General features: G+C 40.2%; 1 protein-coding gene across 10 annotated transcripts in view; it reads right to left on the reverse strand.

Moving 5' to 3' along the window:
- The window catches only part of frya (furry homolog a (Drosophila)), a 63,441-nt gene extending 47,911 nt beyond the window's left edge, over positions 1-15,530 (reverse strand). For 3 of the 10 annotated variants that reach the window (XM_034866226.1, XM_034866187.1, XM_034866172.1), the window contains exon 1: positions 9,495-9,871. In XM_034866226.1, the coding sequence (XP_034722117.1) occupies positions 9,495-9,711 (217 nt within the window). In that variant the 5' untranslated portion in view covers positions 9,712-9,871. Of the gene's footprint in view, positions 1-4,322; positions 4,636-9,494; positions 9,873-15,391 lie in introns of those variants that run through there. The other 7 variants (XM_034866221.1, XM_034866192.1, XM_034866204.1 and 4 more) reach the window with 5 other exon arrangements.
- Positions 15,531-27,455: the final 11,925 nt, after the last annotated feature.

Here is a 27,455-nt window from a genome sequence, read left to right on the forward strand (position 1 = left end):
TGAGAAACATTGACTCTGCATTTTTGTGAGAGTACTATTTTAAACTGTCCTTCACCACTGTACAGTATGTTTATGTTGTACTACTAGGCTGGGTATAAAGGGACACTGTTCATAGGTGCCGCCCTCCACTAAAGGTTAATAAGAGTGAAAAAAAATGTTTGCGCCATATAACGTAATGAGCATGAACATTTTGTTGTCTGGTTTAGATCATAAAATGTTAGGTAAAATGAAACAACCAGTTACTTTCTCAACCAGATGTGCCACACTGACTATATCTCCATATTAAAATGAAACAGAAGAAGTCACTAGAGCTTACATTTAATCTCTGACTCAGTTTAGATCCTGGAATGCTGTCTAGAGTTGAAGCTGAACTATTCTTGCTTAAATTTATCAAAAGAGGAAGCTGGAGCCAATGGAGCAACAATTTCCCGGTTCTAATACATTATCACAAGGTCAGAGTTTGAGTGTTCCAAAAAATATGAGAGTGGAGATAGCGAGAAAGTGATTACAGAGCTCTGTGAAAAGCAGATTAAAATGTCAGTCTCAAACTGACCATCGGCCTTTTTTTAGCACGCTGACATCATGCTCAAAACCACAGCCTGCTGTGAGAGAGTGTTTCATTTATACAAGTCCCTGTAGAAACGCCCGCATCTGTCTCTTTCAGCTTAACGGAAGAGATTTGTCTATATATAACTTCTGCATTTTCATTCACTGTTGAAACACTATTTTTAGCTCCACAAAAATGGAGCACACGCATTGCACTGCGCACACAGTTGCACCCGGGTACTACACGGAAGAAGAATTTAAAAACTCTGCAAATGTGACAGAAACAACGACTTAACTATACAGAAAATGGGCACAAGGGCTGCAAAATATACTGTTTTTCTTATGGTTATCACAATATCAAATTACGCAATAAACAAATTGTAAAAACGCAGCGACATATCACGGAAGACACTTTGAGATTTCAGTTATTTGAAAGAGTGTATCAGTAAAAAACTACACTTTAAAGCGCACAGTAATTTGCTGTATGTTATCAGAATACTGAAAGCAGCAGAACTACAGTACATATTTATATGTCTTGATTTATTGCAAGTAATATCGTGATTACGATATTCAACAACAATATTGCATTTAGTATTTTCCTCATAGCGTGCAGCTCTAATGAGCACAATAGCATTTCATAACAGAAATAAGTCAACTGAACAACATGTTTGACTAATCATCAGAGGAGCACTCGGCTTACTGCAGCTCATCTCCTGCTCTGATTGGCTGATGGGGGACCGGCCTTCAGGCAATTTGAACACCAGACCTGACGCTGCTGCTGCACAATGCCAGTTCTGTGTGTGCTGCTAGTTGTTACTGTTTTATTAGAACTGGAGACACTGATTGATGAGAGACCCCTGTCTAAAAGAACCTTGACTTTGTTTACCTTGTGGTCACGGTGCAAACAGTATCTAATATGTCTGGAATCCTAGTGTTGTCAGATCAGTTTCTATTAACGACGCTGTCTCTCTTGCCATCTTGTGATTCATTACAGAACAGCTTGTGCAAATGGGAGCAGAGAGATGAGACTAGGAGATCCCATACATGCATTTAATGAAAATGTAAAATGCATAGCCGTGGGTCGCTGCTAGGCCTGCACGAATAATCGTTGTAAAATCACGATCTCCATTCCAACCTGTTCACAATTTAAAGGTACAATATGTAAAGTTTCTGCATTAAAATGTCAAAAAACGACCATGACTATGTTGTAGATTTTTTATGATTTGTGTTCTTACACTGTCCTTAATGTTTCCACCAAATTTCAAAACCAAAGAAATCTGTTTCAAAGACGTTTCCTTTAGTCACTTGTCAGTGGCGTCATATAACCTTTCACCCTCTAGTTACTCGTAACTTCCGTCAGAAAGCGGTCACCCAGATGATACCTATGTCACAGAAAATGTCCTTTTTTGCCACACATCATCATTTTGTGATTAATTACATACCACTTTGCAACACAGTAATACAACAGAGACCTTATTCTTTTTATAAATTTCAATATCGATCCAGCTCAACGTTACTACCATGTGCTGGTTGATAAGCGTTAATGCTAATGCTTGGTGGATAACATTATGAGGTCACAACATCATACAACACGTTCATAAAGTTATTTGTAGTGTGATTGTTTTGACCATGGTTAACAGCACTGGGCTAACCCACAAATAAGTTCACCAGTAAGGTTTGCTGTATAGACAGAAAACTAATCTAATGCAAATTTAGCTAGCTAGCACACCCCGGACTGTCTGTCTCACTCGCCCGGCGCAGAGAGACCATACTCGAGTTACTGTTAGCCCCCAGTCAGCTAGCAGCCAGCCACTATCATTACAGCAACCCGAACACGGCCAGGACTTAACTCCAGTGCAGGGTGCTAACAGCTGAAGCTTCGGGAACACACCCTATCAGACCCAGGCACCAGGTTCAGAACGTTAAACACTATAACGTTAGCTACGTCTCAGATAGCGCTTCCAGAGTTCATGCCAAAAATCTCCTCCCTGCCAAATTTCTTCCACCTTTACAGTTAGCTAAATTAACCTGAAAAAGGTGGTTTAGGCACACACACGACTAGGGAAGATTACAGCAAAGTGCAGGGGGAAATCATTCCGGGCAGCATGGCTGTTGTTGGCGGCAGATCTTCTGCCGCCTACAACAGCCATCAAACGTCCTTGCCGTCCCGGAGATTCCCCCAGCAATCCCCACCCATCTCTCAGCCTCATTGAGTAAAGTTACAACTAACCCTGTCCGCCCAGTGTTGAAACCATCCAAAAGATGACATTGATATGTGAAATACATTGCAATAGTCTGATTTTAGCTGCCGGCTATTGTTAGCTTGCTGGCTCACTAGCTAACTGGTCAGCTACCAAAACAAATCAAATCCAGAAAAACTTAATTATGTTGGGGAGACTGCAGCTATTGTATTAGACTGACATGAATAAACATCACTGAGTGTAACATGGATAACAATGAATGGGTTTTTTAAACAAAAGGGATATTGATAAAACCCAGGTACTAGTGACAAGAATCAGCCAACCACACAGTCAGTATTTTGGATTCAGCAAGATGATAAGGGTCAGTCTGATGTGATTTCAGGATCAGAATCAGAAATCCTTTATTAATCACTGATTGGAAATTCTGTGTTTGATATTGTGTATTTTAATATGGTGTTTTGATATCTGTGTTTGTGATATTGTTATTATACTATGAGTGCCTGTGCCTTTTTCAGCACAGTGACCCACTCTGAGGATTATGCAACATCATCAGGAGATGGCTCAATGTTGGGAGTGTGAACAAGGACAGCATGTTCTACGGTATCTCTTTTCATTCAGGTTCAATAAATATGAACAAGCTACCACACTGCCTGACTTGCTAGCATAATTCACTTTAGATTGTTATCATAGTTATCTGTCAGATATAGCTTTAGTTGCCAAATTGAATTTGGGAATATATACTGCAAATGTTGCATTGGCTAAGGTGCCACTTCCTGTTTTTTCGCTGGTTGTTTTTCTTCCAAAATGAGAGTCCATGAACTTTCTTTTATCATCCAGTTTGACTGTCAGTTATAACAGAAAAATAACCGAAATAAAGTACTTTACTTAGATTTTCTTAAGGGCTTTATTTCGTTGTATCGGATCAGTGCATAAACACCAAGACTTCCTGATACCGATAGCAGCATTTTAGACAGTATCGGAGGCGATCGGAACATCTCTAATCAGATGCAGAGAGGCATCCTATCCCATCCTCATGGGCCACGATGGGAGCCAGTGGAGCTGTGAGCTCTAGACAGAACAAGCTGAACCTCCACTAATCCTATTACTGTGCTCTCGCACTTAATAAGAGCTATTTAAACTCTATAAGACAGTCACAGGCTAAAGAAGAATAAGGCTAGAATTGAAAGAAAAGGAACAGGAATGAGATGCTGAGTCACCATCGGCAGAATTTACTGTTTTACTCTGGGCAATGGTAACTGTACCACGATCCTGTGTGCATGTCTGTATAATGTAGAACTTCTTCTCAGCCAATAACTCTTGCTAGATACTTGGACACTTGTGTCTGCAGCTAAAAGTGTGATGCTTCTAAGTTTGCAGCAACTGGCATACTGACCAATAAAATCCCACTTAGCTCCATCTACAACAAGCAACAGCACATCCCCGTCACAGACCACAACAAGGACAAGAGGCTATGAAGTCAGGTTCCCCCTAGAGCTGCAGCCTCAGCCAGTCAGTCAGCTCTGTCAGCTTGCCGAGAACAAAAACCACATCACCAAGAGACAAACTGCTACTCACTGCCGCTCCATGATTTCAGCAAGGATTTTATGCTGATTTCAAAGAAGCCAGAGTCCTGCTGACTGGCCATGGCTGCCGCTTTCCGTTGAGTTTCCCTCCAGTAGCAGCAGCAGCAGCTGAGCTGGGACCAGCAGGTAGCGCCTGCTGTCACCTCTCTGTGACGCACACAATGTTGTGCTGACGAGACCCTGAGTAAACACACTAGCACAGCTTCACCCCTCCTCTTGTGTCCTGTTGTTGGCTATCAGCCCTCTCGCTCTCCTTCCCTTCACACTCTATCAACATCTTTCTCTCTCCCTCTCTCTCTCTCTCTCTCTCTCTCTCTGAAGCTATGGCAGGCAGTGGGCGGCAATGCAAGCTGCCTTTAAATAACTGCGCGGAGGCTGAGAGTGCAGGAAGCAATCCTCTTAGCGGAGTGCAGTTAATAATAACTACTGTTTGTCTGTGTGCAGGGCTGGATAACGATGACAGTGCTGGGTTTGTGCGTCTTTCTGCATGACTGGGAGCATCTGACAGGCCACCACCACTGACGGAGGGGACAGAGAACGCAGCAAGTGCGACACATAACAGGGAATGTCTGGGAGAGCAGTGGAAAGCAGAAGACACTAAAGTGATCAGCAAGCAGAGAGGATTTATTGCAAACAAGGGATGTGCATGGGACTAGGGCTGACCGCTGACTTTTAACCCTTTTAAGTGCACCGACTTTGTCAAATAAAATGTCAAATATTGTGCATTTCTTCAGTTGTTCACACATTTTTCGTATTATTATAATCATTAGGGGCAAACTATCTGTATTTAGTTATTACTTGATTAATCACTATATCTACAAAATATCAAATAATAGAGAAAACGTTTCCACAGTCCAAGGTAACATATTCAACTTGCTTATTCCAGCTGAAAAAAAGTCCAAAAGTATACATTTTAAAATGCTAAAGTGAAAGTAAATAACACAGAAAACACAAATAAATGACAACTAACAAAGTAATTAATTTCCTTGAAGTGACTGTTTTTTAACCTACCAGTTCAATACTATGATTACTGAATTACTGGGGTAATAGTTTCAGCACTAACATTATCATTTATTATGTATTGAATCATGTAGCAGTATTCCCCTCATTACTGTTGTTTGCATGACAGAAAAGAATCAATAGATTAGAAAAGATGTATTGCAGACATGCTGAAATGGGAAAACGGGCTACATTTGTATTTAAACATTTCTCCATTTGTATTTTGAGCCAAAGCAGTAGAATTTTCTCATTTCACGTATGCTAACTTAATCTTACTAATGCCTTAATTAATGTAAACAATAAGTAACACCCTTGTTGCTTTTCCTGGAGATTGAAAAATTCAATCCAACATCCAAAATGTTGCTATGTCAAATTTAGATCCATCAACCATATGGAGTATAAAGCACATCCTCCAATCCCCCTTCCTCTACTGCCCCTGAGCACTCTTAGTATAATCCTATCAGAACTCAGTCTGTCCATCAAGCAACAGCCACTTGACCTTCATTGCATAATACACTCTGTGATGGAGAAGCCATCACTGGCTGCAGTGTTTGGTAAACTCACAACAGGGCCTCAGGTGTTCTGAATATACCCGAGACACTGCTGCCAGGCTGCTCCTTACAGCATGCCTGTGTACTCCTACCCTCCTCCCACAGCAGTGACTTTGTTTTTATTTGGGCACCAGTTTACACAAAAGTGCTGTTGTGACTTGTGCCATAATGTATGAGGGTTGTGTTTGCAACTTTTTACGCTTCCTGACACACTCATTCATTTCGTCATGCCATAACTGGGCAGCATCTAGCTCACCCAATAAGAGCGTTTGCCCCATGTTGTCTAAGTCCTGCAGCGGCCCAGGTTGGAATCGGACCTGCTGCCCTTTGCTGCGTGTCATCCCCCATCTCTCTCCCCTTTCCAGTCTACCCACTATCACTATAATAAAGAGAAAAAAGCCCCAAAAATAATCTACAAAAACAAAAACCTGATGAATGCTCCAGGTAATGGAGTCCAAGAGCTGCCTTTTAATACACAAGTTGCATCTATGAAATCTGCATTGAAGGGTAAATACTGCACATTTTTCTTTTTGACATTTAATTTCAGAAGTTGAATAGTTTATTAATAAATAAATTGAAGAATAAAAACCTTTGGGCAGTATGGACACTGAAAAAAAGCAATGTGGCTAAGCTTTGCGGTTGCTACTAATACTGAAACTACATGAGCTTAGATTGAACGCAGCTCTCTAGTAGCGGATTGTAACTAACATTTACTTAAGTACTATACTCATTTACATATTTACTTGAGTCTTTTCTTTTCATGCCCCTTTCTAATTATACATTTCAGAGAGAAATATTTTTACTCCACTACATTAATCTGACAGCTTTAGTTACTAGTAAACATATGTAATATGATGTTGTATTAATTATTAAATTATTATTAAATGAAATTACAAGTCCAGCTGAAATGATCTGACCATTAAACAATTAGTTGATTGACAGAACAGTTTGGATGGTTTCTAAAATGTGAGGATTTTTCAGCATTGACTACTTTTCCTTTGAATACTTTAAGTGCATTTTCCTGATACTTGCATACTTTTACTACAGTAACATTTTCAATGCAGGACTTTGACTTGTAACAGAGGTGCGTAACACACAAGGCAATGATATAGTTGCGCAAAAATCTTATTTTCCTACTATTCATGCATCCAATCCCTATGTTTATACTATGCTTTTCAAAGTTCATCTTGTAACAGCCTGAGCCTTAGGAAAATGAAGCAAGTTAACAGCTACACAGGTAAAGCCTGATGAACATTATAGCTTCTTCTATTTCTGCCTAAAAGAATTAAGTCTTCAGATTCTGCCATATATCTTTACTTTATCAACAAACATCTCCCAACTCTAACACAATGAGCCCATATCAGCATTTAAACTAGACTGTACGTTATCACTCGGAGGGTTAGAGCACAAACTCTACAATCAATACAAATTACCAGTAGGCAGTAAGCTTGGCTCATTTTGCCCAGATCATATCTTATATAAGATATCTTATATAAGATATGATCTGGGCATGTTCAGAAAAAAAAATACTTTCACCTATTCCATGTACTGTGTATGTCATCCTGGCTGCCGACAAAATATGGTTCAGTACAACATTCAACATAAACAGCGATGAGTATGGGTCTAATTTGAGCAAATTTGACTAATTATGGGCAATTGGCCCATGTGGCCTTTTATGGTCATAGCAAACAGAGATCAGCCCAAAATGGATACTACAAACACTGGAAAAACACAGTCCACTTCCTTGACTTATTCATCAGTTTGGATCTGGTCAGCCCAACTTGTCCAGTAAGAGCCCCCTCCTGTTATTGGAGAAGCAGTAATAACTATTTGCTGTCAGTTAAACGTGTTATTAACGGCGTTAAAGCAAACCCATTTTAAGGGCATACATTTTTTTATCGCACGAGTAACGTTCTTTTTGCCCAAGCAAACTTTGTAGTTTTCTTCACATGCTGTTGCAATAACTAGAAACGTTAGAAAAACTACAACACCACATCGGATCTAGCTAGACCGGAAACAAAACAACAGGCACGCCGCACACAAAGAGTAGTAACGTTAAGTTGCGTTAATGGATGCCAATAAGATTCTGAATGGAAAGTTTACTTTTTAAAAGTTGCCAAATGGTTCCATTGACAAGATCAAACGGACCTGCGTGTTTTGTCATTGTGATCAGAGCTGTCATCGAAGCACGTCCAATTCTTCCCCCCGTCAAAGTATTATTTACACCCTTTTATTGATGGTCAGTGGTACATTGTGTGAGAGATTATTTGATCCAATTGTGAATGAGGTGAGAATGGTAGTGTGAAATTTAACACTGCAGTAGGCTATATGCCAATGTTGTTTTCAATAAAAACACATCTGCACAAAGCAAGCTGATCCCCTTTTCCATGTTGATAAGAGCATTAAAAGGAGAAAAAATAACAGGACAAAAAGAAATCAAGGGACATTTAGAATAGATAAACTATGTAACTATATAATATATAATAATTACTATGACATTAATGCGATTAATTGCGATTAAATATTTTAATTGTGTGACAGCACTGGTAAGAACTTGTTTAATAGACCCGTTCCTCAGAGAGATTTGAGGTGACCGTACTAGAAAGCAATGAAGCGGACTCTTTCCTAAACTATCCAAGCAGATCAGAAGAATATGTAACGAATATGCAAAAGAAGACAACTTGATCATTTGTATCACACCACAACGTAACAGCCAGTCCTGGAGTGGATATCATTAAAACGTCAGACCTAATGCCACTCTGAAGAAGCTTAAATACAATGTTCATGGAACACCTTATCCAGATAGCTCTAAACTTGGCCGCATAACCGCTTCCGAAAGCACTGCCAGTTTGCTGGCACATTGGATAGGATCAGTGTCACTTCTTAAGCAGAAAACTTCTTCAGTAATACTTCCATAAATTAGCGGGTTTACAGGTCTGTTTATTGGCAGCTTCAGCAGCAGCCACGTTCATGTGTAACAGATGAATAAATCATCTTGATGCTTATCACAAAGAAGATTAAAAACATGTTTCCTTTACTGGGAGTTGGGTGGACAACGCCTCTGACACAATAAGCACCTATTAAAAGCATTATCAGGCTCTGATGAAGGTTAGGAATGTGAGGTATGTCTGTCCAGTTCAGCCATCTTTGTGGTTATCAAGCTCAAACACTTGACTCCCTCTTACTTAAACTCTCTGCCCCTGCGCCCCTAGTTTCTTCATCATAGTCTCCCCCCTTGTGTCACATATTCTGGTCTTAAATATTCCTATCTATTTCAAGTTGTTAGTGTTTGCTTGTTGCTCATTTTACTAAAGACATAAGGACTGGGAGGTCAGATAGAAAGCTAATTTGTCACAACGAGCTCACTACATAATATTGAAAATAGTGTGATGTACTCTCGCAACGTCTGACTCCATTAACCAGCCATCAGATTCCTAGGTGAGTGTGACAAATACAATGTGGAGGTGAGGTATTTCAAGAAGTGATGGTAGTAGTAGCTGAGATGCTTGCATTGCATCTGCACCACACTTTTCAAAAACCATGTTTCTTCCAGATGAAAAACTGAATTCTTTAGGCAATTTACCACAGCTTCACAGAGTCAAAGCAGTACTTACTTTCAAGAATGGTGGGCCTCTTCTTATGGCGCATCTTTTTAAACTTCCCTCTAAAGTCCCTGGGTGGGAATGGATCCAGGGGTAAGCTGGCAATGTGGCCCATGACAACCTCATCCAGACCCTCAGAGCAATCCGTCTCACTCTCAGCCATGTCTCTCACAGCATTCTCCTTTAAAGACATGTTGGATGGCGGGGAGCCCACAGCAACTTCTATCATTCTTCTAAAGAAATCATTGGAAGCTGTGCCAGGTTTTCCCCTCCTTTGTAAGTGTGATGTCTATTTTTTCTCTCTTTCTCTTCCTTCCTTACAAACGTCTCCTGGTTAGGCAGCAGATTTCTGCCGTGCAGAGATGCAGCCAGAGCTGTTGGCTGTCGGTCTACTAATGTGTCTTAACCCCTGCACTTGTCAGGGCAGTTCAGCAAGTTACAGTAACATTCATGAATTGGGCAGGTATTGGATTACTTAGACAGGCCCTCCTCTTTTCAGCAAAAAAAGCAAGAGGCAGAGAAGAGAGGGGCAAAGTCAAAACTAAAAAGGGAGGGAGAGGGGAAAAGAGGCTGTTCTGACAGCTACAACATCCCCGCCTACTGTATGCCCACGAGGCATTCAGTATAAATATCCTGTGTTTGTCTTGGAGTCCACACATCAAAGTCTAAACACACATGTCTTGCCTCTGGCAGCGGTAATGAGGCGCAAACTAATTTCTTAAATAATGGTGTACTCAGTACCAGCAAATATAAGAATATTTAACAGCGCTTCACATTTGGAGATGTTTGACAGAGAAATACATCTCCTACGTGCACTGCCAAATGTCCTCAGTGTCCTCATCAGTCCAGTTCACAACATCTGCACTTGCTCAGCACTTTCTTCTATGTCCAGTCCTCTGTGCCAAGGCCCATGTTGTCTTCTCACTGCATTACGCCTTTCTGTTTACGGCTGGTGTCATTGAGGAAATGAGTGAAAAGGTGTAAAACCATCAAGGAATAATAAGTGAGACGTAAATAAAAAAAAAAAACAGAAACACAGCTTGCGGCTTATACTCATTTCAACCACTGAAGTGAAAACTAACTGGACACACCTTCCACATGAACCAGTTTTTCCAAGTCTGACCCACATTAGCAATACAAACACCCTGTGTATGCACGTAAAGTTAAGGCGTTTTCTGTTTTAGGAAGAAACCAGTTAGAACATGGAACAACCAGCCTGTTCACTCTCTTTAACTTCGCTGATGTGTTGTTGTTTTATTCAAGGATTTGTGTTGCAACACAATGTGGCCACAATTAAAATGTCTAACATCAAGCCTAAATATGATTAACTTTCTGGATGACTGTGAACATACAGAACTGAGCTATGTCAAAGAAAATAGCTGCACAACAGGAAGCCCCTGGCAACACGTTTTCCTTTAGTCTAATGATTCCAGCTGTAAATTCACTTGTCAACCACCTGTGAAAAAAAAAGGTAGCCTAAAGAAAACACTTTCAATGGAATGCTCCTGCAGCAGCACACTTTAGAAAATCGTCAAAACAACAAGACATCATACATTCATCATGTTTTCTACCACACCTGCAGAGTTATGGAGCCTGAATTACAATAAGCTATGGGCCTGGTCCTGACTAGGGCTGCACCATATGAGGAAAATATCTAATTGCAATTGTTTTGACTGATATTGCAAATGCGATATGATTCACGATATTGGAGGGAATGATCATTTTTGTATCATTATTCTCATTTTCATTGAAAAATATATCAGAAAATGATTAAAGTGTGTGTTTTTTGCAAGGATCTGTGCCAAATAAAGTTTTTTTCCTTAGTCTATTGGATACGATTTGAAGGCCGGAACGTCTCTGCAGCACCTTAGTGCTTTATTTTAGAATGGCGTGACACATATTTTGCCTTAAACGAAATATTGCAATGCCCTGCAATTTGGATATTGCACCACCGTAGTTCAAATTAATTGTGCAGTCCTAGTCCTGACCTACTTCAAAATGTCCTCGGGACAAGAATCATCATGTTGTTGTTATAGTAAATAAGCCATGTCTTCACAACATTGACAGACATGCTTTGTGTTTGGGGTTGAACGAAATGATCCAAAGCCAGTAGACCAACAGTAAGAATTTGTATTATTATAAACACAACATGTATATTATTCACTAAAACAAAATCAGACCGATTAAAATCTAAGTCTCACCTGCGCACGCTCACCCTAATCCAGTTTCAAATGAGCCTGCTCAGCGGATCAAGCGTCTGAATGTGCACATTTAAAGTGATTAACTCTTTGTTTGGTTTAAATGTTTAAGATTTTTGTTTTATCAGAAATTGTTGACCCCGCTCCCAGGGCTCCATTATGTACCGCATCTTGTGCCACTTACAGTTCATTCTTCTGCATATTAATGTTTAGTTTTTGTTAGAATTAATAACAATAAAAATCTTACAAAATGAGAAACCTGCTTTTAAGCATCTGACACGCATGCTACTGTGTAATGTACTAAAAAATGTCAATGACAGGAGTTAGCAAAGGATGTTGCAGTAATAGTGCACCCTCTAGTGTTGGTCAAAACTACACTGAGGGAACTGTAATCAGCCATGCAGTTAACACACATTTACACACACATGACACACAGTTAGGCCTACTTGCTTGTCAATAAATGACCTGAATCTGAAAATCCAGTCCATCACTATGATACCAGCACTCCCAGTCATCCTTCAGTAGATAATAAATGCGTGTAACTGGGTTTTTATTCATCTCTCTTTGCCAAAAATGAGTTGGAGCTGATACAAATTTCTCAATCTAATGAACCATATTGCAATATTTTAAAGTGGCGACAATAAACAACAAACACTCAACTTTGAGAAAACTAGCTGATCAAAGCCAGACTAGCTTTTGTGTAAAATGTTCTAAGAATTGTTGTTGATTTGTTCGAGCTATATCAACAGGATTGCATATTGTGGCGATGGTTATTATAGCAACTTACATGTTTATTACAATTATGGCCTAAAATAGATCTAGAAACAAAAGGTACATTAGCAAAAATGACCCTCTAGACCTTATGCACTTTGCACATAATAGTGAATATAAAGCTACAACTAAGTAACTAACTGTGCTTTATGCATCCAAGAATACTGAAGTTCAACAAAAAACAACAAGAGCAAATCCACTATCAGCGATGTGGAAATTCAGTAATTATTACTTCTATATAACAGAATTAACCAAATACTAGTTGATTTAAGTTCAAACAACATCTACTTCCAACTGTAATGCTGTCCTGTGTTTTATCGCATGTATAAGAATGTGGAGCAGGACTGCCTGGACTGAGAAAGGAGGATGGAGTCCGCAGCCGCTGAAACGCCCTCTGGCTGAGACAGAAGGCTGTTTCCATGGTGAGACACATTTAGATTTGCACAGGCAGGGCAGAACATGGTGAATAATTGATATTGGGGCCCTAAAGTTAGCACAAAGCAGTTGAAGGTTAATTCCAGCTAGACTCATGCTCATGGACCCTTGAATAGCACACTGATGCAACAAGTAGACAAACACACAGCTCACTGTGGGAACTGATGCTGGCTACAGACTACAGACTAACAACTTCCAGTGAGGAAACATTAGTGTGTATGAATGTGCCACTGAAGTGCATTTCACGTATCTGTTTTCTCTAGATGCTCAGAGAGGAAGACACTTTAAGCAACGATACAGAGAGCACTGTTTAAACATTTACAAATCTCTTGAGTGCAAAGTGGAAAGACTTTGCATAATGACAACCTAGTACGGGATCAAAGCTGTCATCCTTTTATAACTTCACATAACACATAACACCTGTTTCATGCTCTGGTGCCTACTATCCACCTGGGGAGGGAGGGGCTCAATGCTGAACACATGCAGCCACTGCGGCCTCTGAAAACAAGGAGAGACCAGTGGAGGTGAACACCATGCGTATCCAGTTACAGTGAGGTGATTATGTTCTTATGCATTTGTGCATCAACAGGGTTGCTTCACTTTTGCGGGGGGAAAAAATACTTATTTACAGTATTGCCCCTGATGGATGGTCAAATGTTTGCCCAATGTCAACATGGTACACTTACTAACTTTAAAGTTCATTCATTATCGGTTCAGTCTTTTATGGCAAATGGATAGCCGAGGGGTTTATCTGAGTAGCTCAGAAGGGATCATGAAGATCAAAAGGGAAGGAGATGTTAAGGTGAGTTGTTAAAGCCCTCATTATATCCACTGACTACTGCCATGCTATGCACAAACGCTCTCATGAGGGAGGGATGAAAATCTTTAAAAGTACTCCTCTTTTCTAGTAACGATGCCTCGATAGACCCAGTGCCAGCCCCTCTTGGAGGTTGTTCAATTTTAAACTGTCTTTAAAAATGAATTTCAAGTAACTATTAATAGTACAAGTAGGCCTGTGATTTATTACCTTAACCTGCCAGCTTAAAGACAATTTTTTTTCTCTCTTACCGAAAGGAAGGGCTGCTACTGAATTCTACATACAAAATGTTCTGTCTCTTTTTACAGTAATATATCAATATTGACAGTAGTGAATATTTCACAAAGTTTGTAGGGGAGAAACATTTTTGTTTGACATTAACATGCAAAAAAATTGCAGCGTACCAGTTTTCCTGGTGACAACAATAAGTCAATTGGAGTCAACATTATTCATGAAGCGCATGTGCACAAACACGTTTATTCTGTTTGTGTTGCAGAAATAGGAGTTTCACACAAAATACAAGTGTCAACTAAATCTGTGTGAAGACTGAAGTTGGAAAATCAAATCAGAGTTTCAGCGTCTCTTCATGCGAATACAACTGACACATCGTGTCATTCTTGTCATGATGGATCTGTCGAGATAATAGACTCTCAGTTTTACACGCAAGGTAGTGGACTGCTTGGATTTGAGCAAATAGGGTTTTTTGTTTAATGTCTAATTTAAAGGTGACAACACTATAAAGGTTCTGGTTAAGGCGGACATTGTATATGCCATACATTCCAAACTGTAACAACTGTGTTATATCTACTTGTTTTATACTTTTATTCCTAGAGTGATAACATATCCCTGTAAAGTGGTGACTAAGAGAAATAACAGAGGATGACATCTACTGATAAGTGTAGATATCAAAAAGTCAACCATTGCAATGCTACTCTAAAAAATGAAAAAGAAAGCATCCAAACATCCATCAAGGGTCACCAGGGGGCTGGAGTCTATCCCAGCATGCATAGTGTCTGACAGGGCTAACACATCCTAATAACTGTAAAGTCTTTAGCTAGATTTGCAGACAATGAATAGACCCACTTGATGAATGTGCATTCATCATATTTACCAAAACTTTTTTTTCTCCCATTGCAACACATAATGCTGGTTTAACGGACATTTAGCTAGCTAAAAGAGATATACACATTCAGTACAGCATGCAGTGGTCCAGTAGGTTAACACACGTTACTCTTAAAGATTAACCCCACTGTCACTTTCGTTTTTAGAGTGCAGGTGTCATAAAAATGGACTTTAGAACATCATGCTTTGAGTGAGCGGGAGTTTGTTAGTGTTTTTTAGGCTAGGCACAACTAAATGTGGAGACATTTTTATTATCCCAGTGTTAACGTATCTCCATTTAAGACTTCTTAGCGCCGACTTCTACTTACATTTTCCCCAAAACACCTAAAACAAGACTCTACTCCAATTTAGAGTAATTATACTATAGCGACCAGACCATAATTGCAAGGTTATGAAAGCCTTCCAGTAACATTGAAAGACCTCCTGTTACTGGATAACCACAGAGAGGAACACTTCCAGCTTAAAAACAGCACTACAGCAAACAACACACGAAAGATACAATAGCCTACAGAAAAAGCAGAAACTTCAACAACAACTTGTTAACGGGATGAAAAGATGGTACATACCTTCGACTACTGCAGCTGGTGCGTCTGTTTTGCTTATTCCATCTCCATTTGAGAAGTGAGTCAAGTTTCAGCCTCCGTGGCCCTCCAGGAGATGATCCACTTGTTCAGATGCACTTCGGTGCTTCGGTCTGGTCTCCCTCCATCAGCTCCCAGAAGTAGGCCCCGCCCCTAGCTCTGCTCTCGGGGATAGGCCCCGCCCCTGAATCTGGTCTCAGTGATTGGCCGGCCCCTGGATCTGCTATCAGGTACAGGCCCCGCCCCTAGCTCTGCTTTCAGAGACAGGCCTTGCCCCCAGCAGGCAACCTGCTCATGTGCTCCTCAATAATTAAGGAACATGGAGCTTTGCTGCATGTCATTCCCCATCTCTCTCACACACCTTTCCTCTCTATCCACAGTCACTCTGGAATAAAAGGGGAAAAGCCCCTCCAAATAAAAATAATAATAACACAATAAAAATTAAGCTTTCTTCAATCGGCATGATAACCTGCCTCAGGTACTGGCGCTGTGGTTAGCTTTACCTATAGTTTTATCTATACCCAGTGATAATAATGCTTTAATTTAATGAAGCAAATTTACAGACAAAGTCACAAATTGCTTCACAAGAGAAAAAAACATGTTCAAAATAAGACCCATAACAGTAAAACAAAAACAAAAAATACAAACATGAAGTAGAAGCTACAGCATATAATATTTTAACAAATTGGGTTAAAAATATCGTGGAATGATATAATACATTTCGCTATTGCGTCAAACAGAGTCAGTAGAAAATGTAATAGATATTTATATGGAAAAAACACAGTCAAGATGACTTTTTTTAACATATAATGGAGGCCTTTTAAGAATGTATCACCTATAATCATAATCAAATTAAAATGAACAGCCTTGCAAAAGTATTAAACATGCATTTCTTTCGCTGACCCTTTTCAGCTGCTTTTTTATTTTGATGCAAACAGCTAATTTGAATTTCCATAGATTTATTTATTTATTTAATGGTCACACAAAGCATGGACCAAAACCACATACCACAGCATTTGTGGCCTAGGCTAAACTTGGCTTGGTGTATACAAATACATAAATAAGCAGGGGGGGGGGGGACATTAAATCAATTGAAAACACAGACATTGTTACAATGAAGATACCATAAAAGCTAAAAAAAAAACATGATTATTCATCTCTATGGCTGATCTCTTTTGAAACACTTTCTCAATAGCAGAAGTACAATATGGAAGAGTAACCTATAGCTGCAACTGCAATATAAATAAACACACAAATACAGTAGGATGGGTGTTGTATTGATTATATTACAGTGAGTGGGACGCTGTTACTGTGAACTTTCTTTGAAATTGTAGTGATGAGAATCCAGCAGATGGCGTCAGAGCACATGATAAAAGTGGAAATATGTTCAAGGAGAAGGGGGGGTGTAGAGCAGCACCACTGATATGTATGTTTTGGAAATAATAAGCCCGAAGAAGGTGTAAGTGAGTTTTAAATAGATGACCAAGGAAACATATGTGCATGTAATACAATTAGATATTTTATTAGTTTACAACGGAGCTTCAGACACCTACACTTCTTTAAAAAATACTATCCACAAATCTCTCCGGGCTCTGATACATGTGCCAGAAAATTCAAATTTATGTGTGTCTTGCTTTATGAAAAACATCTCCCTAGGGGCACCTGGATAGCTCACCTGGTTGAGCGTGCGTCCCATGTATTGCGGATGAGTCCTTTCTGAAGCAGCCACGGGTACAGGAACCGTGGCCCTTTGCTGCATGTCACGTCTCAAGCTGTCCCTTCTACTAAAGGCCTAAAATGCCCAAAATATAATCTTAAAAACCGTTGTCTTTGTAATGTGTGAACTGAAAGCCTAAGAGAGACATAGCTGTTGTTGATGAGAGCTGATACGGTGACAAGGCCGGTCAATGGCTGGCCATCAACCTCTCAGGGATCACAGGTTTAGCACTCAAGGGGAGAGCCTGCTACTGATTCAAGATGATAGCATGCCCAAGAGCTCCGTCCAGACCAGGAAAACCAAATTGCTTTGTCAACTGTGTGCACACACTAGGGCTTGTCACGATGACAGCAGAGCTCAACAGCGCTGTTGAATTATGAGCACCAGGTGAAATACAAGACAAAACCCAAATAACAACACATTTCTTTTCAAATACCCCAAAAATAAATAGACATGGGTATGGAAATAACTGCGGTGATGAGATCAGCATGTCTTCAACGTGAATGAAAAAGTAGCACCGATGCAATTTGCAATTTAGCTTGGAAAAATGCTTTCCTGTGTGTTTTCTCTTCTGAAGTGAGCCAGGTGTTCTTGGCTGCAACATATTGGCTGTGGTGATAATTCTGTTAGCCTACCCATCAATGAAATAACACAGCGGTGCCACTGTGCTACAGCACAAAAGAAGGACAGAATTCAAAGCAAGTGCACAACTCATCTTGCTTTGACCTGATCCTTTTCTTTACTTCGAGGAACAGAGACAACGCAGGATAAAGGAGGATGGGATTTTGTCACAGCACATGCAGGTAGTTTTCAGCTCAGGTGAAAGTCTGCCAACCGATTAAAAAGAGGTTCTATAAACCCACACAAGCATGCATAAAATCACATTATCCATATCTTCTTCAAAGTAAGTCATGTTTTACTTTCCACTTGCGGGGTGTGTAGGTTCAATGCCTACTTGCCATTTTTCCGAGGAGGGTATTATGTTGCTGCTGATACTCCTTCATGAACTCCATGCGGGATTTTTCACTATAAGAGGTCTGAGGTCTGATGACTTTTGATTCATGCTTTGGCTCTTTAATGGAGAATACAGGTCTGCCTTTGAAACCTTTGTGTCATAGCGCAAGAGATCAGTCCCCCGCTGAGAGGTGGCTGCGGAGGGAGAGGGGCCAGGTCAGGATTGTGGATCAAGCTCTTGCAGGGATGCTCTGACTGCATGGATTGGGCTGTGCCGCACAATCCCTCAAACAGTAATGATGAAGCCACAGAGGAGCTGTGCTTCTCCAGCGTAGTATTTGAACAAGGACATGTGGGACATTTACAGTATGTGACATTTTGGTGCCTCAGACCTGTATGGATGTGTGACTTATGAACAGATGGATGTGTCAGCTTTGTCTTTATTTTAGGAACAAAATCTAGTTTGCACCGGTATTATAAAGCGACCCAGAGCTCGTAATTTATCCCATCAAAAATACCATTGACATTGTTCAGATAATTGGAGTCGAATGAGGTGTTTGTAATTCTCACCAAAGAGAAACATGGCACAATTACTAGTGGTTTCTCGGAGAGCGGCTTTAAAGCAACAGGTGATGTTGTTGCTAATGGAGGGGAAAAAAATGAGAGTGTACATTTTTATAGACTAAGCCAGAACTTTAAAGCTACCTGGACAAGCCAGGTATTAATGTCTAGTTTTAACTCTAACAGACAGCTCCTCAATTCAACTAATGGTTTTCAGACAGATGGAAAGTGTACGACTTGCACATAGAACCTGGGTAGGCGTAAAGACGCCACCTTACACCACTGATGTTTTTATACCAACATCTTAAGGCTTAAATACTCGAGAGATTTTTGAATCGTCTCCAAAGCCGTGCACGTAAGCTGACATCTCCAAATCGCAGCAAGAACTAACTATTTATATCCAGAATTAATGTCACATCAATATATTGCAAACTCATGTTTACTGTACTAACCTTACCAAAGGGATACCAAAGGGGTGAGAGTGTTCAGGTCTTACTTAGAAAGGGTGTGATGCTTTTCTTAGCTGCAGCCCTATTTTGTTCTCAACTAGGCTGCCAAAACAGGTGCCCCCCCCCCCATAAATATCTTGCCTATTGTGGCGTTAAAACTATTCTGCAACCCTTATCATGAGCTCTAATGCCACCCTGGCAAAGACATGTTTATTGTTCATATTAATACTATTTGCACGTAAGGAGAGATGATCCATCCATAAACTGGATGAGGATAATACATTCTGTGAGTGAAATCTACAGAATCTTCATCTAGTGTGCAACCAAACCTGAAAGTCAGTGATAATTACCCCCCACATTGATGGATTCTCCTTCACACCAGCGGTCTGAGATAAATTCTCCTTCAGTGAAGGGCCTGGAATTTATATGGAGAGGCCAAGGAGGGACAAGGGACAGTATAAAATTAAAAGACAATGCATTATGTTATACAGATAAACCAGTTACAATTGACTTAAGTGCAAATCAGGGGCTGGCAGCCTCAGCCACAGCAATCATTACCATTTATGCACAGCTAGCCACTTGGTACCCCATTCACGGCACACTGCAGCCCCCATGCATGCTCTGCACGACTAAGAGGATTTTAATGGGTTTTTCTTTCCACTTTAGATTTAGAAACAGAACCTACCGCCACTTGCTGGTCAGGACATCTACGGAGTCACACCTGTCTCATTTGAGTACATATTGCGTGGTCAGCGTTTCAACGATGTAGCCTTGAGGCCCCTTGTAAGGAACTTTACGCCGTTCGGTTTTAAGATGTAGGCCTAGTGATTATTTGAAACAAATGTTTGGTGTATCTGACTTTCTACTTGTCACAAAAAGTTGCGGCCATGGCGTAAGAAGACACACAAGTAAGTTAAGTCAAGTTTATAACTTTAAGTGTAAATACATATATTTGAATGTCATTAATAATGATCCGTGATCTGTGCCGGCATCCTAAAACATAGGGACACTGGCACAATTTACAAAGAGATACTGCCACGGAGTAGTCTTCCAGGGATGAATACGTCACTTTCATGTCTGTGAACATAAGATGGATCTGTTCAATTTGCATGTTTCCCAGCGGCTACTTTGGACATTTTCATTTTTTATTAGGAATGTATTAGGCTGGGTTGTCAAACTGTTACTGTAATGTTATTTCGGTGAGTGATTACAAACAATGTAAGACGAAATCAGGCTAGTGTGTTCCGTGTTCCCTGAACATCACTTTACTGTAAACTTTAAAGATGTTTGAGTAATGCTGCCTCACTGCTGTTGGGTTCTTCTCATTGCTTGATATAAATATGACAATCTATACATCTCTGTGTTCAAATCTGGCTTTATTTGCACAATCTGCTATTGTTTCTTCTGATCTCTTTTGCCTTGATGTTTTTCTTGTTGTAATGATGGCTCTTCACGTGCGAGGCAGCAAAAATGAATCAAATTGTATTTAAAAAATAAGTCATTTCAAAGTTATCATTTTTTTGTGGAAAATATGGTCTAATTCATCATTCCCTCTCTGTCTGATTTCAGTCTGCCCTCTGCCTGCTAATCTCCCCCAGGAGGGATAGCAGGCCTGGGCCTGGCACAAAAGCATGCAAAAAAGGCCGCTTGTTTATCTTTGATTTTACCAATAATCTGCTTCTCTGGAAATATAACACACCACAAGATGCCTCAGCTTCAAGTTATGAGACTGCTGTAAGAAATACCACTCAGCCCAGATGGGCTTATGAAATCGCTTTGGAAAGGGGGTTATTTTTGGGGATGTTGTGGTTTACAATAACTGAGATGCATCCGCTGAAGATGCAAACTATGGCTTTCAAGATTATACATGACTGACAGGTGGAAAAGGCATCACAGACTAAACCAAAGCAATGTCACAAACTGTTAAATGTACACAACATTCATAACATAAGGTAATCTTAAAGGTACTTTATTGTCATATGCACATACATGTAGCAACATTCATTCTCTGCAATTAACCCATAGCGCCCTGGGACCAAGTCCAGATCTGAGCCAGTGCCTTGATAAAGGGCACTGACTGGGGAACCTAGTACTTATTTTTAGATGGTAGGGGAAAAACCCATCTTAATGTGGGGAGAACGTAAAAAAGCTCCACATAGAAAGGGCCAGAACGACATGGATTCAAAATCCAGATTCCCTAAAATCTTCTTGCTGTGAGGCCACAGTGCCAAACACTGGGCCACCACGCTGCCTTTTACACTTAATTTTTCATTTTAATCTGTTTATTGATCCCCAATGGGGAAATTACAATTTACACTCTGTGTCCACACTTTGTTAGTTATCACACACAGTCCGGAACTACGCACACGCTCAGTATCTGTACATGCACTAATGGAGAGATTTCAGAGTGAGTGGGCTGCCAGCCGAACCAGCGCCCTGAGCGGTTGGGGGGGGGGATACGGTGCCTTGCTCAAGAGCACCTGGCAGTGCCCAGGAATTGAAGTGGCATCTCCCTCAGCCACCAATCCACACTCCGTACTTTTTGGTCCATACGGGGACTTGAACCTGTGACACTCCGGTTCCCAACCTAACTCCCTACGGACTGAGCTACTGCCACCCCCATAATATGAAAATGCTGATGATTACATTAAAACTAATCTCTAATTCTGCTTGCCCCGTAGATTAATTGACATGCTACTTAAAAAGGGCACAAACATCTATCATTGAATGTGTATACTTTGCCAGGAGTATGCAGCTCTGCATGTTTTTCACTGTTAGGGGAGAAATTTGTCCTCTGGTCGTCTCCAGATTTGATTACTGTGAACGGATCTAAAGGATGAAGGGCAGTGATGTCAAATCATTATCTGCAAGGATATGTCTCACCCTTTGTGCTTTACACCAATTTGCCTCACATAACTGGATTGGACAACTTCAATCAGAGCCTCTATCAGTGACTAGATCTCTAACATATGGTAAGTTGAAACTAATAATATTTAGAGACAGACACAGAGAACACTTGCAGGGGAGTAAATGCAGACAAATTACACCATATCGCAGGCAATATGTCCTTAATGTTCGTACAGTGCTTATAATGCTGCTATTACTCATGAACATGATGAGTAATCCGATTTCAGTAAATCAAACAGGTCTGACCAACATTTTAATCTTAATGTATCTTGCCAAATTCTCCATCCATCCATTCATTCATCTTCATCTGCTTATCTGGTGTCGGGGCGGCGGGGGGAGCAGCTCCAACAGTGGACCCCAAACTTGCCTTTCCTGAGCCACATTAACCAGCTCCGACTAAGGGATCCCGAGGCGTTCCCAGGCCAGGTTGGAGATATAATCCCTCCACTTAGTCCTGGATCTTCTCCGAGGCCTCCTCCCAGCTGGACATGCCTGGAACACCTCCCCGCCCAGGTGGCATCCTTACCAGATCCCCAAACCACCTCAACTGGCTCTTTTCAACGTGAAGGAGCAGTGGCTCTACTGCGAGCTCCTCACGGATGACTGAGCGTATCAACCTTCCTCTAAGGGAGACTTGCCAAATTAGTTGTCTCCCAACCCAATTCATTGCTAATTAGACCAGTGATGTTTTATTTAAATAATGCTTTAGATAAGTAGTGTTAACACTCAGTGGACCACAAAGCCCTTCAGTCCAGAGGGGACTGCAATGCAACACAAATCCATTACAACTTTGACAAAGCAATCATGTCTGGGTGAGAAGGTTAATACAAGCAATAAGGACATGCTTACTGGCACCTTTTGGCTTCCAGTGTTCTCTGAGAACCATGAAGTTAGTACGTAAAGTGTAAAGTAAAGCGTTCAATCAAGAACGATGTAAGATGTTGAGACGTGAGGCGTGTTGGACTCTAACTTCTCAACATCTATTCACTGGATTGTTATGAAATTTGGTACACACATTCATTTCGCCCTCAGGATGAATCTTAATAACTTTATTGATCCTTTGATTTTTTTACCTAGCGCCATCATGAGATCAAAACTTCAATTTGTTCAAGTTTATAATTAAACAGTTGTGACATCCCCATCAGCCTCAGCTGTAAGTGTTCATTGTTAATTCAGCAATGTAAACATTCTAACATGATAAATTATGATGAAGAGTAAACATACCTGCTGTGTCTCTAGCAGGGCAGCAGACTCTCAGACTTGTTTCAAATATTTAAAAAATCAAAGAAAATTCAAAGTATCTCGAGTCATACACTGCTAATACAGCTTTTGACTTGAAACAGGCAAGTGAACTGAACAAAGAGCACAGTGAGATTACTACATAAGACAAAAGTGGAGACAGTCTGGCTCTCTTCAAAGTCTCTGCTTGGTGAGGACAGATGGATCAACAGAGCTTCATTCTGCTTCAAATGCCACGTTTCATTACATCTTTTCCTTTTTTCTGCAGATCAGTAAAAAGTTTCTATGCTCTGGCATCATCACTGCTATGTGAATTTGCATGAGGTCTGACTTTTACACAGCCAGATACTAATGGTGACAATGAAGATAATGTAATACTGCCAGCAATTTAGGTGATATTACTGCCCATTGGGACACAGTGTTGTGGAAACACCGGACTTATATAAGTAGATTTAGTAAATGTCTCCCTGAGCAAAATGAGTTATTATAAACACAGACATAGGACATGAACTGTGAACGTGTATGTGTCTGGTATTTCTGTATTTCTTCTAACATGTTGGCTGTCTGCTTATAGAAGAATTATAACCGAGTTGCATTGCAAGTTGCATTTGCATGATCCAAATTTCAAAAAGACCTAATGACTCACAATAATTATTCTTTCAGCTTTGTCATTTGGTGACACTGGAGATGCAAACACAATCAAGGAAAATACTGTTTTCACTCGAAACAAGTCCAACCATTTGCTTCTGTCATTGACTCATACTAATTATTAGAATCAGAGGATTGGGATCAGTGGAAATGCAAAGAGAGGCTAAAATGAAACTGACCGGGTTTTAAAAAACTAGAAAAGATCCAGCATTTCTGTCTTTATCATTTCATGCCAGAGCTACGGAAGGGCAAACTCCACTCCTTTAGCAGCACAAATAGAGCTCTTACATCTACAGTATGTAGAATGTAGGAAATGTAGACGGATAAGGGAATGAATACAATAAAAAACTGGATCCCGGCTTCTTAGTCATAATAGCAGTTGTGTATTTTATTAGTCATCAGAAGGAAACTATTTTTAATCAACCCCTGACCCCCATCGGTGTTGCAATGTGCTACGTGTACTCTGCTACTTTAGTTCAGCTGAGTGGACCCTACTGGATCCACAAATGAACGTTTTCCCTTTATTGTGCCTGATAATTCACGTCTGTTTTGCTGTTTTATTATTTCACAGTTTGTGGGGAAGATACTGTGGGATGATTATGATGTTGGTTGTATAAGATGTATGCTAAAGAAAATATGTACTCCTGAGCACTTTGGATAAAAGAGCCTGTAAAATTGCATATATATTAGAAACATATATTTATCTAGACTTGAATAAGAAACTTTTCTTTACCGCATCTTGCAGCACCTTTCCATAAATGTAACCAGAAGACGCGAAACGAACAGAAGTATTTCATTCATGATATGATGATTTAAGAAATGTAGAGTGAAATATAGATCCAGTGCGTATGAAAGACATTGCTATTCAGGTGTAGCTACCATGCTGCTTGTTATTTGCCAACAGTTGTCAACATACTTAGCAGGGGAGGGAGTATTCATGAGGTTTGCATTCTCTGTATGGTGCCACCATCACAGTGCAGATTCACAAAATAACAACTGTTTAAAGAGTGTAAGCTGGTGAGCTTTGGGCAAATTCTCAATGCACAAGCATGACAAAGAACCAAAATCAACAACAAGGCCATATTAGTTTCTGCTCACAGTCAAACACAACTAACCTTATTGTTTTTAGATTTCATTTTTGAAATTCTTCCTGGGTACTCAGGCTACTCATATTTAATTCTGCTCCTCATTAAAAGGCTTTTTTCAAAACTGCTCCCCCCTCTTTCACCCCACCTCTTTATTCCCACTAAAGGGCCACAGGTCATAAGATTAAGATATTGTTATTCATCTGGTCCAGCACTTTCACTCTAGATGTCCTCACTATGCTAATAATTAACTATCATGTACTGTAGTCTATAAGTTTATCATGCATTTTGGTTGGGACAGAAATGTCAATAGGTTGTCAATAAGTGATCAAGGATTTAAAAAATCAGACTGATTTGTTTTTGTACAGTAAGTGTACAAAAAAATCAACTGCAAATCAGATGAATGCAAATATTTATAGTTGTTTCTATTCCATTTTTATCTGTAAGCCTTCTGATTTAATTCTTCACAAAAATAACACACACAACATGGCATAAAAGGATAGTGAGCTTTTCTGAAGTTTTATTTTTTACCTCCAACAGCAAAGTCAAAAATTCATGTTTTCATCTATTCACCAAGCCAATGGATGTGATGTTGTTTCCATCAGTGTTACTGGTGCAGAAAAGAACATTACCCTTAATAACACATGTCCACACGGATGAAGTAAGGTAGTTGAATTTAACAAATGGGGCTGTGTAGCTTGACCTAATCGGCAAATAAAATGTTGCCATTAGATGAGCTCATCTAAGCACACGGAGAGTCTTGAATCTAACCTTTTGAGAAATACACAAAGCATCCATTAAAGCGCACTGAATGTTCTCTGCACTGTGAAAAATGCGCTCACATTTGACTGTAAAAGAACTTCCGCTGTCACTGTACTATGATTAAAAAGAAAGTTTAGTTCACTGAACACAATGTTACATTCTAGGTATTGAAATACTTCAAGTGACAAGTTCAAATAGTTTTGAATCCAAAAATGTAAAATTAACTGGTGCAGCATTTCCAGACTTTTCTTCACATGTCAGAGACTACAGCTGCGACTTACCCACACCCCTCAAAATAATTACATTTCATGCAGAGATGACAGTGAACAGGTGGCCATTTTTCTCTGCTTTCTGTGTCTCAAAGATAAACGAGGGTTAACATGTGGGGGAAGAATATTGACGTTTCATCATGTTGTTACTCTACACAGTTGCAGCATTAAGGCCCCTACACACCGAGCTGCTTTGCATTCTTCCTTTTCCAGGTATATTGAACCAATATGCTCACCATCATCATAATGGTGGTTTCCCTGCTTGCACCATTTAAAAGCAGACCAGTGTTGAACAGTATAATTCTCACACCCACTAACTGGAAATAATATGTGTCCCAGTCAAGGATGTTGGCCTCAAAATTGGAGTTGCTCCCCAGGTGGAGCAGGGTGGCAGCCTACTGCTCCTTAAGAGTTGGGTTGGGTCAAATTCGGGGGACAAATGGTCAACTCATAGAGCCACACCATGCCTACACCATGAGTGTAAGTGCAATGGCTGCGCCGTGTGCATTAATGTACCAGGCAAACACATGGCATAGACAGTTGTTGCTTGTGTGGTTTGACTGCTGGAGCTAAATCATACAGTGCACATTTTGGTTCATGAGAGTAATACCAAACTCTCCCCTAATCACCTCCATACATTCAGCTCAGACAGTGTCAGGAACTGGTGGTGAAGGCTCACATAATCAAGTGCTCCCACTCTTTTCTCACAAACTAAGCTTGTTAAAGTTAATATGTTCCCTGAGCCCATGACTATCAACACAGATGCTGTCATCTTTCCCCAATCCTTGTTACCTTTTAAAATGGCTGTAAAAACAAAACAACAAAACTCCCTACATCCACATCATTAAATGACTACTAAGGCATGTGATTGATGGGGGGGGGGGGGGGGGGGGGGGGGGGGGGGGGGGGGGGGGGGGGGGGGGGGGGGGGGTAAAAGCACATAGAGATCTGTCAATCTGACAATTGTGATTTCCATTGGATCAGAGTACTGTCACTTGCCAACATCCCAGCCCTTATCACATGACCAGTTCATGTTTCCATGACAACTATCCAAAATTCTGACCCAATGGAACAAGCACTGGAATTGCTTTTTTTAATTTGTAACTGTTAGACTGAGTCATACACGAAAACAAGCAAAATTAACAATTAATGGGATGCTTTTATACAGCAAAATTGCATTATGTTGTTCTGTCCTATCCAATATTCCCCCAATTAAATATATTAAAATTCAACTGAACATTAAAGGCGCACGCCACTTTTTTTACACATAAAGTGCAGTTTACTTGTCATAAAGAGTACCAAGGGGGACCATTCAACCATCAATATACAGCTGTTGAAGGGAACCAACAAATATGTATTTTTTTGGTGTACAAGGACATGGGAACATGTAAAAAGTAACTGTAACATTCAAGTCATAAAACAAGATAAGATGAGGGTGCCAACATCTGACTGTAAATG

This window comes from Etheostoma cragini, chromosome 3 (genome assembly GCF_013103735.1).
Source record: "Etheostoma cragini isolate CJK2018 chromosome 3, CSU_Ecrag_1.0, whole genome shotgun sequence".
NCBI lineage: Eukaryota > Metazoa > Chordata > Actinopteri > Perciformes > Percidae > Etheostoma > Etheostoma cragini.